Source organism: Sapajus apella, unplaced genomic scaffold, assembly GCF_009761245.1.
Source record: "Sapajus apella isolate SASKATOON/1434 unplaced genomic scaffold, GSC_monkey_1.0 scaffold1757, whole genome shotgun sequence".
NCBI lineage: Eukaryota > Metazoa > Chordata > Mammalia > Primates > Cebidae > Sapajus > Sapajus apella.
The window spans coordinates 1,064-12,909 of NW_022438683.1; the positions used below are offsets into that span (position 1 = coordinate 1,064).

At 42.1% G+C, this 11,846-nt stretch overlaps 1 protein-coding gene and 1 pseudogene across 2 annotated transcripts; both read right to left on the minus strand.

The window, feature by feature from the left end:
* Nucleotides 1–909: 909 nt before the first annotated feature.
* Nucleotides 910–10,958, minus strand: LOC116546968 (GTP-binding protein SAR1b-like). The gene is made up of 3 exons (XM_032273072.1): nt 10,791–10,958; nt 7,095–7,214; nt 910–1,626 (listed from the first exon to the last, which is right to left on the minus strand). The coding sequence occupies exons 1-3, from the start codon at nt 10,846–10,848 to the stop codon at nt 1,541–1,543; spliced, it is 264 nt and encodes an 87-aa protein (XP_032128963.1). The 5' UTR covers nt 10,849–10,958; the 3' UTR covers nt 910–1,540.
* LOC116546967 lies at nt 3,632–4,723 on the minus strand (annotated as a pseudogene). Its single transcript, XR_004266896.1, has one exon. The product of XR_004266896.1 is annotated as a nucleophosmin pseudogene (transcript).
* Nucleotides 10,959–11,846: the final 888 nt, after the last annotated feature.

Sequence of the window (11,846 nt, forward strand, 5' to 3'; positions counted from 1 at the left end):
GGACTGCTTGAGCCCAGGACTTCAAAATCAGACTGGGCAAGATAATGAGACCCCCATCTCTAAAAAAATTATCTTTTTTTTTTTTTTTTTTGAGACGGAGTTTCGCTCTTGTTACCCAGGCTGGAGTGCAATGGCGCGATCTCGGCTCACCGCAACCTCCGCCTCCTGGGTTCAGGCAATTCTCCTGCCTCAGCCTCCTGAGTAGCTGGGATTACAGGCACGCACCACCATGCCCAGCTAATTTTTTGTATTTTTAGTAGAGACGGGGTTTCACCATGTTGACCAGGATGGTCTCGATCTCTTGACCTCGTGATCCACCCGCCTCGGCCTCCCAAAGTGCTGGGATTATAGGTGTGAGCCACCGCGCCCGGCCAAAAAAATTGTCTTTAATTAAAAAAAAAAAACGGATTTTAGTCCCTGCAAGTTTAATATAGGAGATAAAGCAGTCTTTCTAAACTTGTTGTAGACATTTACACAAATGCGCTAAGTGCTATGAAGTACAGCTGAGAGCACTCCAACTGAGAATGGATTCCCAAGGGAGGTAGCACTGTGAAGGGGTCACTCATGTGCAGATGGGGATTGCATGAGCAAAAGCATAGAGGTAGAAAAACACCAAGAAGATCTGATTTGGATGAAGTAAAAAGAATGGGAAGGAGAATAGCAGGAAATAAAGACCAGAAAAGTAGGTCAGGTGTTGGCTCACACCTATAATCCCAACACTTTTGGGAGGCTGAGGTGGGAGAACTGCTTGAGCCCAAGAGTTGGAACCAGCCTGGGCAACTTAGTGAGTGAGACCCTGTCTCTATAAAATAATAATTTTTAAAACCCAGAAAAGCAAACTGGGACCAGATCATAGAGATCCTGAATGCCAGGTTAATAAGTTTGGCATATTTTGTAGGTAATGAGATAGCCACTTAAGGTTTTTGTTTTTTTTTTTAACAGAGCAGTAACATGTTCATAACATGATTATAACAGTAGGAAGCAGACTGAAATAGAGAGAATGGAAGCTAAATTTTACTCAAACACTTTACCACCAAAAGCATTTCCAATTTGAATTGACCAGAAGTATCATGAAAATCACCCTTTGCTTTTCTTTATTTTTTATTTTATTGGCTTTCTTTTCTTTTTTTTAACACTCTTTGCTTTTAAAGCATTTAACGGGGAGTAATAATCCCTACATTTTAAATCTACTCTGGCCTTCAGTGAATAGAATGAGATTTCATATACTGGAACTAATGGCCACATTTTTGTTAAGTTAAAATAAAACAAAGTGTTACTTCAGGTTTTCTAATTCCAGAAAAAAAAGAAAAGAAAAGAAAACAAAGTGACTATAAGAGTAATAGAATCTTACCTTGAACATGGCAAAACCCCATCTCTACTAAAAATACAAAAATTAGCCGGGTGTGGTGGCACATGCCTGTAATCCCAGTTACTGGGGAGACTAAGGCATGAGGATCACTTGAACCCAGGAGGCAGAGGTTACAGTGAGCTGATATTGCACCACTGCACTCCAGTGTGGAAGACAGAGTGAGATCCTGTCTCAAAAAATTAGAATCTTACCTTGAACATGTCCACCCAGGTCAAAAGTTGTAAACGTCATGCCAGCAATGGTCAGTTCTTCTGAAGCTAAATAAGAATTTAAAATATTTTTACAAACCCATTAATAGCTTATATTACTACTTAATGTTTGATTTACTTTTATTGTAAATAAGGTCAAATCAATCATTTAGGAACCGGCACAATAATACTTTTTGTAATTAGATATACACCAATTCATACTGACATTATAACAAATAATTGTAATATTCAGTTCTCATATTCATTACCCACCATAAATCCAACATTTATTTTTCCTTCTCTCTTTTTTTTTGGGGGGACGGAGTTTCGCTCTTGTTACCCAGGCTGGAGTGCAATGGCACGATCTCGGCTCACCGCAACCTCCGCCTCCTGGGTTCAGGCAATTCTCCTGCCTCAGCCTCCTGAGTAGCTGGGATTACAGGCACACGCCACCATGCCCAGCTAATTTTTTGTATTTTTAGTAGAGACGGGGTTTCACCGTGTTGACCAAGATGGTCTCAATCTCTTGACCTCGTGATCCACCCGCCTCGGCCTCCCAAAGTGCTGGGATTACAGGCTTGAGCCACCGCGCCCGGCCTATTTTTCCTTCTCTATTCTTTTTTTTCTTTTGTTTTTTGAGACAGTGTTTTGCTTTGTCGCCAGGCTGGAATTCCATTCAGTGGCGTGATCTTGGCTCACTGCAACCTCTGCCTCCTGGATTCAAGCGATTCTCCTGCCTCAGCCTCCTGACTAGCTGGGACTACAGGCACGCACCACCATGCCCGGCTAATTTTTGTATTTTTAGTAGAGATAGGTTTCACACCACGTTGGTCAGGATGGTCTCTGTCTCTTAACCTTGTGATCCACCTGCCTTGGCCTCCCAAAGTACTGGGGTTACAGGCGTGAGCCACCGCACCTTGCCTTCCTTCTCTTCTTCCTGCTGAAAATGTTAATCTATTCAGACAATTATTTGCTACGAATTCAAATAACTGCTCCAATCGAATAACTGTTCATATAATTAATCTTAAATGATAAAGGTGAAATAATTTTCTCTTATGGCTGACACAAGACAGTGTTTAATTATAAACACAATTATAATAAAAATTGTGGCCATTATTTCTATAACTATCTTTCTAACTCCTCCCTTCCACTTCTGGGACTTCAGTTGCAGGTTTGTTAGACTGTCTGATATTGTCCCCCCAGTCATTGAGGCTCTGTTTATTTTGCTTTCAGTCATTTTTCTTTCTGTGCTTCATTTTGGATAGTTTCTATTGCATTGTTCACTGGGCTTTCCTTCTGCAGTACTGGCACTATCTAATTTACTGTTAAGGCTAGCCAGTGAAATTTTCATTTCCGGCTGGGCATGGTAACTCATGCCTGTGATCCCAGGACTTTGGGAGACTAAGGTGGGAGAATCACTTGAGCCCAGAAGTTCGAGACCAGCCTGGGCAACATAGGGAGACCCTGCCTCTATTTTAAAAAAAGTAAGAAAAAAAGAAATTTTCATTTCAAATACTGTATTTTTCAGTTCTAGAAGTTTCATTTGATTCTGTTTTATATCTTCCATTTCTTTCCTCATGTTTGTGTTTTCCTTTAAATCCCTGAGCACATTCATAGTGATTGTCTTAACATCTTCATCTGCTATTTCCTTCATCTTCGTCACAATTGTGTCTGTTTCTACTGACTGAATCACACTTTCCTGTTTCTTTGCATGTCTACTAATTGCATATTGAGTGCTGGATTTTGTTGTAGTCCTTTGAAGAAGGTTGAACTTTGTTCTGACAGTTCACTTGCTTGCAGATCAGTTTTTAAGATTTGTTAGGAGGCTAAATGGGGTTAAATAACAATGATTCCCAGCTCCCAGTGAGCTCTAGTCATTATTTGGCTAGCAGCATTCTTTTTTTTTTACTTTATTAAAATACTGAGTTTTAATTCACATGTATATTTTTGTCTCCCCACCATTTCCATGTCTGACCACCACTACTATGTCCTGTCATAACATTCTGTACATACTTAAAACCAAGCAAAGGGTGGAGTTCCATCTTTAAAAACTACAGGCATTTTGGACAACACATTCTTGGCAATGGTATCTGGACAACATTTATCAAACACGGTAGGGAAAATTCTCACTCTGCATTATAAAAAGGACAGCCAGATATCAACTGTTACAGAAATGAAATAAGACAGAAAATTTTTAACAAATTGTTTAAACTATTCTCTTAAAGAGACTTCCTCCACTGCCAGAGATCTTGAATAGCCTCCTGGTCAGTCATCTAGAAGCAATTCTTCACATAACTGATGAACTTGGCTTCCACTTTGGGAAGAGAACCACCTTTTTCTATACTGGCTTGCATTTTTGCTTTAATGTCTTCTACAGAACTAGGTCCTTTTGGTGTTTTTGAAGTTTTTGGTGTTTTAGGAGTTTTTTCCTATTCCTGTCCTTTTGATCTTGGTGTTGATGATGGTTTTGAGTCTTCTCCATTCTGATTTGACTTTTGTGCATTTTTGGCTGGAGTATCACGTATAGATTTCTTTGCTGGCACTTTTTCTTCAGTTTCCTCATCATCTTCATCATCATCATCATCATCCTCTTCAACAGCAGCAAGTTTTACTTTTTTCTGTGGAACCTTGCTACCACCTCCAGGGGCAGACCGCTTTCCAGACATACTTAAGAGTTTCACATCCTCCTCCTCATCTTCTGACTCTGCATCTTCCTCCACAGCTACTAAGTGCTGTCCACTGATATGCACTGGCCCTGAACCACACTTCAATCGTAAGACCACTGGTGGTGTTATTTCAAAGCCCCCAAGGGAAACCGTTGGCTGTACAGACATTTTCAAAGTTGCCAGTGTTACTTTAATTGGACTGCCTTCATAATTCATTGCCTCTGCTTCAACAATGTGCAACTCATCCTTTGCACCAGCTCCTAAACTGACCATTCTTAAAGATAACTGGTGCTTATTTTCATCATTATCCACCTTAAAGTGATAATCTTTGTTGGCCTTTAGTTCACAACCGAAAAGACAGTTCTGGGGCCTCAGGGGGCTCATGTCCATGTCCACTGAATATTCCATCGGGTGGCGACACACACTTAGGTGGAAGAGAAGGTGGACGGAGATAAACGACCACTGCTCAAAAGAACAGCCACTCAGGATGGACTCACACCAGGGACAGCAGCATTCTTTAGTTTTTTCTCTGAAAACTGTTATTTGACCAGCCTTTTGGAGTATTACCCAATGCATGCACAGATTGGTGTTCTGCTATGTAAATTTCTAGATTCTTTCTGTCCAGAGGTCCCTCCTCTCTGGCCTAGCAAAAAATTCTAGTCCTGTTGGCCTTTCTACATCTCCTCAACTCAGCAAGACTATTGGACTATGTTTGGGCATCCTCTCCTTGCACCATGGTCTGAAAGTTATCTCTTGCCATAAAACTAAAATAAAGAAGAGTTGTTTCCTTTCTCTCAGGAATTATAGTCCTGTGCTAGCTGTTGCCCAATGTCTGAAAACAGTTGTAGCATATTTTTTGTCCAGTTTTCTAGTGCATACAGTGGGAGGGTAATTCCAGACCCAGTAATTCCTTATGGCCAAAAGCATAAGTGCCCCATAATGACAACATAAGTTTATTGTTTGTTTGTTTTTTAGACAGAGTCTCGTTCTGTCTCCCAGGCTGGAGTGCAGTGGCACAATCTCTGCTCACTGCAACCTCCGCCTCCAGGGTTCAAGTGAATCTCCTGCCTCAGCCTCCCCAGTAGCTAGGATTACAGGTGCATGCCACCACACCTGACTAATTTTTTTCTATTTTTAGTAGAGATGAGGTTTTGCCATGCTGGCCAGGCTGGTCTCGAATTCCTGACCTCAAGTGATCCACCCGCCTTGGCCTCCCAAAGTGCTGGGATTACAGGTGTGAGCCACCGAACCTGGCCAACAACCTAAGTTTTAGTGTAACTACTTTAGTCCAGAGTACTTTATCTTGTTAAAACAAGATATCCTCCCGCCTGTGCCTCCCTAAGTGCTGAGATTACAGGCATGAGCAACCACACCTGGCCCAGGTGGTCTTTCTAAAAGAACAAGAACACACAAATTATTTTAAAAATTGTTTTAAAACTTTCCATTTTTGGCCAGGCACCGTGGCTCACCCCTGTAATCCCAGCACTTTGGGAAGCCAAGGCAGGCTGATCATCTGAGGTCAGGAATTAGAGACTAGCCTGACCAACATGGAGAAAAAATTTTTTTACTAAAAATAAAAAATTAGTAGGGCGTGGTGGCCCATGCCTGTAATCCCAGCTACTCGGGAGGCTGAGGCAGAAGAACTGCTTGAACCTGGGAGGCGGAGGTTGCAGTGAGCCGAGATGGCGCCACAGCACTCCAGCCTGGAAGAGCAAAACTCCATCTCAAAAAAAAAAAAAAAAAAAAACTGAATTTTTGGCTGGGTGTGGTGGCTCACATCTGTAATCCCAGCACTTTAGGAAGCTGAGGCAGGTGGATTGCCTGAGGTCAGAAGTTTAAGACCAGACTGGCTAACATGCTGAAACTCCTTATCTACTAAAAATACAAAAATTAGCTGGGTGTGGTAGCACGTGCCTGTAATCCCAGCTACTAGGGAGGCTGAGGCAGGAGAATCGCTTGAACCTGGGAGGCAGAGGTTGCAGTGAGCTGAAATCATGAGACCGCACTCCAGCCTAGGCAACAGAGTGAGACTCTGTCTCAAAAAAAAAAAAAAAAAAAATATGAGTACTACTTCAAGATCTAAATATACTCCCTGGGAGCCAGGTCACATATAATTTACTATATTATTTTAGGAACAGGTCAAGTCACCTGATCATAATTTATCTACCAGAAAACGCCCCCAAAACAAAAAACTTGCCCATGTGTGGTGGCTCATACCTATAATCCCAATACTTTAGGAGGCCAAGACAGGCTGATCACTTGAGCTAGGGATTTCGACACCAGCCTGGGCAACATACTGAAACCTGGTCTCTGAAAAAATATAAAAATTAAGTGGGCATGGTGGCATATGCCTGTGGTCCCAGCTACTTGGGAGGCCACGTCAAGAGGATGGCTTAATAGGCTGGGCGCGGTGGCTCAAGCCTGTAATCCCAGCACTTTGGGAGGCCGAGGCGGGTGGATCACGAGGTCAAGAGATCGAGACCATCCTGGTCAACATGGTGAAACCCCGTCTCTACCAAAAATACAAAAAATTAGCTGGGCATGGTGGCGCGTGCTTGTAATCCCAGCTACTCAGGAGGTTGAGGCAGGAGAATTGCCTGAACCCAGGAGGCGGAGGTTGCGGTGAGCCGAGATCGCGCCATTGCACTCCAGCCTGGGTAACATGAGTGAAACTCCGTCTCAGAAAAAAAAAAAAAAAAAAAAGAGGATGGCTTAAGCCAGGAAGGCAGAGGTAGCAGTGAACTGTGATCATACTGCTGCACTGCATGCAGCCTGGGCAACAGAGCAAGACAAAACAGAACACTTTTGGTTAGTGTGTGTGACTTAGCATCACTTGATCAAGTATAACATTGTATGTGGGGATATACTTACTGGGATGTAATGTTGGGACATGTTGTCCAAGTCTGTCATCTTTTAGCATGTGTAGCAATGTTGTTTTTCCTGCATTATCCAATCCAAGAAATACCAATTTACCAGTCTTCTTATATAATCCTGCAAAGTAAGAGCTATGATTAGTCAAAGTGATATCTGACACTGATTATCCAAATGAATTTAAATTTGACCCAATTAAGGTTGGAGTTGTAAACCTATTTTCGATTTTAAAAGAGCTATTTTAAATCTATTCATGGCTGGGCACAGTAGCTCACACCTGTAATCCCAGCACTTTGGGAGGCTGAGGCAGGCCAATCATCTGAGGTTAGGAGTTCAAGAACAGCCTAGCCAACATGGTGAAACCTTGACTCTACTAAAAATACAAAAATTAGCCAGGTGTGGTGGTGTATGCCTGTAATCCCAGCTACTCGGGAAGCTGAGGCAGGAGAATTACTGGAACCCAGGAGGCAGAGGTTGCAGTGAGCTGAGATCATGCCATTGCACTCCAGCCTAGGCAACAGAGTGAGACTCTGTCTCATAAATAAATAAATAAATCTATTCATGATTTGGGACTTCAAATAATTATAAAACCAAACTTTGACTCAGTCAATAGAATATGTGTGTTGCCTTAACATATCTACAATGCCAAAATGCTGATTACTTTAATTTTAGAAGTATCAACCAGGTATTGATTGATAAATTGATAAACAGAAAAAAGGCAGCATTGACCAATTTATAATAGACTGGAATTGAACTGCTAAATTTCATATCAAACTTACTTACTTTATTTATTTACTTAGAGACAGGTTCTCGCTCTTGCCTAGGCTGAAGTACAATGGCATTATTACAGCTTGCTGCAGCCTCAACTTCCTGGCCTCAAGCAATCCTCCCACCTCAGCCTCCTGAGTAGCTGAGACTATAGGTGTGTACCACTACACCTGGCTAAATTTTGTATTTTTTGGTAGAGATGAGGTTTTACCATGTTAGCCAGGCTGGTCTTAAACTCTTGGCCTCAAGTGAACTGCCCACCTTGGCCTCCCAAAGTGCTGGGATTATAGGCATGAGCCACATGCCCAGCCAAACTTTTTTATTTTATTTTATTTTATTTTATTTATTTATTTATTTTGAAAGAGTCTCGCTCTGTTGCCCAGGCTAAAGTGCAGTAGCGCAATCTTGGCTCACTGCAACCTCTGCCTCCCAGGTTCAAGTGATTCTGCCTCAGTCTCCTGAGTAGCTGAGACTACAGGTGCATGCCACCACGTCCGGCTAATTTTTTGTATCTTTAGCAGAGATGGGGTTTCACCATGTTTGTTAGCCAGGATGGTCACAATCTCCTGACCTTGTGATCTGCCTGCCTTGGCTTCCAAAGTGCTGGGATTACAGGCGTGAGCCACCATGCCCAGCCATCCAAACTATTTTTTACGTGTTTAATTGTCTAACCTCCATAGAATTATATTAAAGAAGACTAGTATTAACTTATAGTAGCAGCTGAAAAAATATTTAATCAATAAACTTTTTTCTGGTTCAAGTTGGCATTTGAAATAAACATTTAAAGACATTAGGCAATTATACTTTTAGGCCATTCGTTTTCTAATAAATTCATACTAAAATAACACCTCGTCTTTATCCACGCTTAAGCCTAAGAAATAAACTCTTTGATGTCCTAATCTTTTCTTTTTTGGGGGAGAATTATATATATTTTTTAATCATTAAAGAATCTACTTGTTTGACTGTCACTACTTCTATGAGTGTCACGGAAAAGCAATTTGCCCTAGATTACAAAATTTAAAAGCAATACCGCCAGGCGTGGTGGCTCATGCCTGTAATCCCAGCACTTTGGGAGGCCCAGGCAGGCCAATCACGAGGTCAGGAGTTCAAGACCAGCCTGGCCAACATGGTGAAACCTCGTTTCTACTAAAAATACAAACATTAGCCAGGCATGGTGGCAGCCGCTTATAATCCCAGCTACTTGGGAGGCTGAGGCAGGAGAATCACTTGAACCCAGGAAGCGGAAGTTGCAGTTAGCCGAGATAGTGCCATTGCACTCCAGCCTGGGGGACAAGAGCAAGACTTCATCTCAAAAAAAAGAGAAAGAGATGCAATGAGTAACTGAATATATTTGTATGATTACAAAGCCCATATTCTTAACTATTGCCTCATATATAAAGAGGCTCGACACAAATAAACCATAATATATAAATAAGATAAAAGGAGATAACTAAGAGAGCAAAGGACCAATGTTACCTAAAAACTGTAGCAAGGAGGCTGAACGCAGTGGCTCATGCCTGTAGTCCCAGTGATTTGGGAGGCCGAGGTAGGTGGATCATTTGAGATCAGGAGTTCAAGAACAGCCTGGCCAACACAGTGAAACTCCATCTCTACTAAAAATACAAAAAGTAGCCGGGCAGGCTGGTATACGCCTGTAGTCCCAGCTACTTGTGAGGCTGAGGCAGGAGAATTGCTTGAACCCGGGAGGCGGAGGTTGCAGTGAGCTAAGATCGCGCCACTGCACTCCAGTCTGGGCAACAGAGTGAGACTCAGTGCCTCCCCCTCAACAAAAAAAAAAACTGTAGCAAGGCTGGGCACAATGGCTCACGCTTGTACTCTTAGCACTTTGGGAGGCTGAGGTGGGTAGATCACCTGAGCTCAGGAGTTCAAGACCAGCCTGGCCAACATGGTGAAGCCCCATCTCTACGAAAAATACAAAAATTAGCTGGTATGGTGGCACACACCTGTAGTCCCAGCTACTTGAGAGGTTGAGGCAGAAGAATGGCTTGAACCTAGGAGGCAGAGATTACAGTGAGAGATCACGCCACTAAACCCCAGCCTGGGTGATAGAGCAAGACTCTGCCTCAAAGACAAAGAAACAGAAAACCAGCCTGGGCAACATAGCAAGACCCCATCTCCATAAAATTAAAAAAAAAAAAAAATTCCTGGGTAAAGACATCTTATTTAGCAGATTATAAACTGCTATTTATGGTATACAAGGTACTTTATGGAACGTGCATTTTAATAATAAAAATAACATACTGAGGGCCGGGCGCGGTGGCTCAAGCCTGTAATCCCAGCATTGTGGGAGGCCGAGGCGGGTGGATCATGAGGTCAAGAGATCGAGACCATCCTGGTCAACATGGTGAAACCCCGTCTCTACTAAAAACTACAAAAAATTAGCTGGGCATGGTGGCGCGTGCCTGTAGTCCCAGCTACTCAGGAGGCTGAGGCAGGAGAATTGCCTGAACCCAGGAGGCGGAGGTTGCGGTGAGCCGAGATCGCGCCATTGCACTCCAGCATGGGTAAAAAGAGCGAAACTCCGTCTCAAAAAAAAAAAATAAAATAACATACTGAATTCCTGTAAGGATTAAATGATATAAAGCATTAAAGCACATAGATAAACTAGCTAATAAATGGTAGATATTTCTGTTAGTAATATTCCTAACACCTTAACAGCCAGGAATTATTATTACCATTTTACAGATAAGGAAACTCAGGCTAAGGTGAAAAAAAGTAATTTGCCAAAGATTATTTAATTTAAAAGGGATATAACAAGTAATTGAACATATTTGTATGATTTCAAAGACTATATTCTTAACTATTCTTAACTACTGGCTTATATATAAAGAGACTTGACACAGATAAGCACTTTCAAATAAATAAGACCAAAGAGGATAACTATAGAGAACAAAGAACCAACATTACCTAAAAACTGTAGCACACTGCTGAAACCACTGTAAATCCAATCAAATATGAAGGACATATCCAAATCTGATAGGGTCTGAAAAAAGGAGTTTTGAATTTAGTAGTCGACATTAAACACCAATACTGTTAAACACCAACTCTGAGTAGATAATCCTACAGCAACCTTACTGCAAAGAATTACACACTCTTATCCAGGCTGGTCTAACATGATCTATATTGATGTAGTGGCTCATGCTTGACATTCTAGCATTTTGGGAGGCCTAGACAGGAGGATCACTTGAGCTTAGGAGTTCAAGACCAGCCTGGGCAGCATGGCAAAACCCCGTTTCTACAAAAAATAAAAAATTAGGTAGGCATGGTGGAATGCACTTGTGGTCCCAGCTATTTAGGAGGCTGAGGTGGGAGGATCACTTCAGCCCAGGAGGCTGAGGCTGCTGTAAGCCCTGATCACACCACTGCACCCCAGCCTGGGTGCCAGAGTGAAACCCTGTCTTAAAAACAAAACAAGGCCGGGCGTGGTGGCCCACACCTGTAATCCCAGCACTTTGGGAGGCTGAGGCGGGTGGATCACGAGGTCAGGAGTTTGAGACCAGCCTGGCCAACATGGTGAAAACCTGTCTCTACTGAAAAAAAAAAATCAGCTGGGTGTGATGGCGGGCGCCTCTAATCCCAGCTACTCTGGAAGCTGAGGCAGGAAAATCACTTGAAACCAGAACGTAGCGGCTGCAGTGAGCCAAGATCGCGCCACTAAACTCCAGCCTGGGCTACATAGTGAGAATCCATCTCAAAAAAAAAAAAAAAAAAAGACACTAAAATACCAAGTAGAAACCATTCTTTGTCCACTAAAGTAGCAAAATGAAAAAGAATTTTAACAGCCAGGACCAAAAAGGATGTGGTAAAAAAGAGGCACATTTGGTGGCAGTATAAACTAGCACAAAATCAATTAGGCAAAAATATATCTGTTAGTATCATTTGACCCAAGAATTCTACTTTTAGAAATTATCTTATGCTTAAAGGCTTAGCTTTAAGAAGACCCAAAAAAAAAAAAAAAAAAAA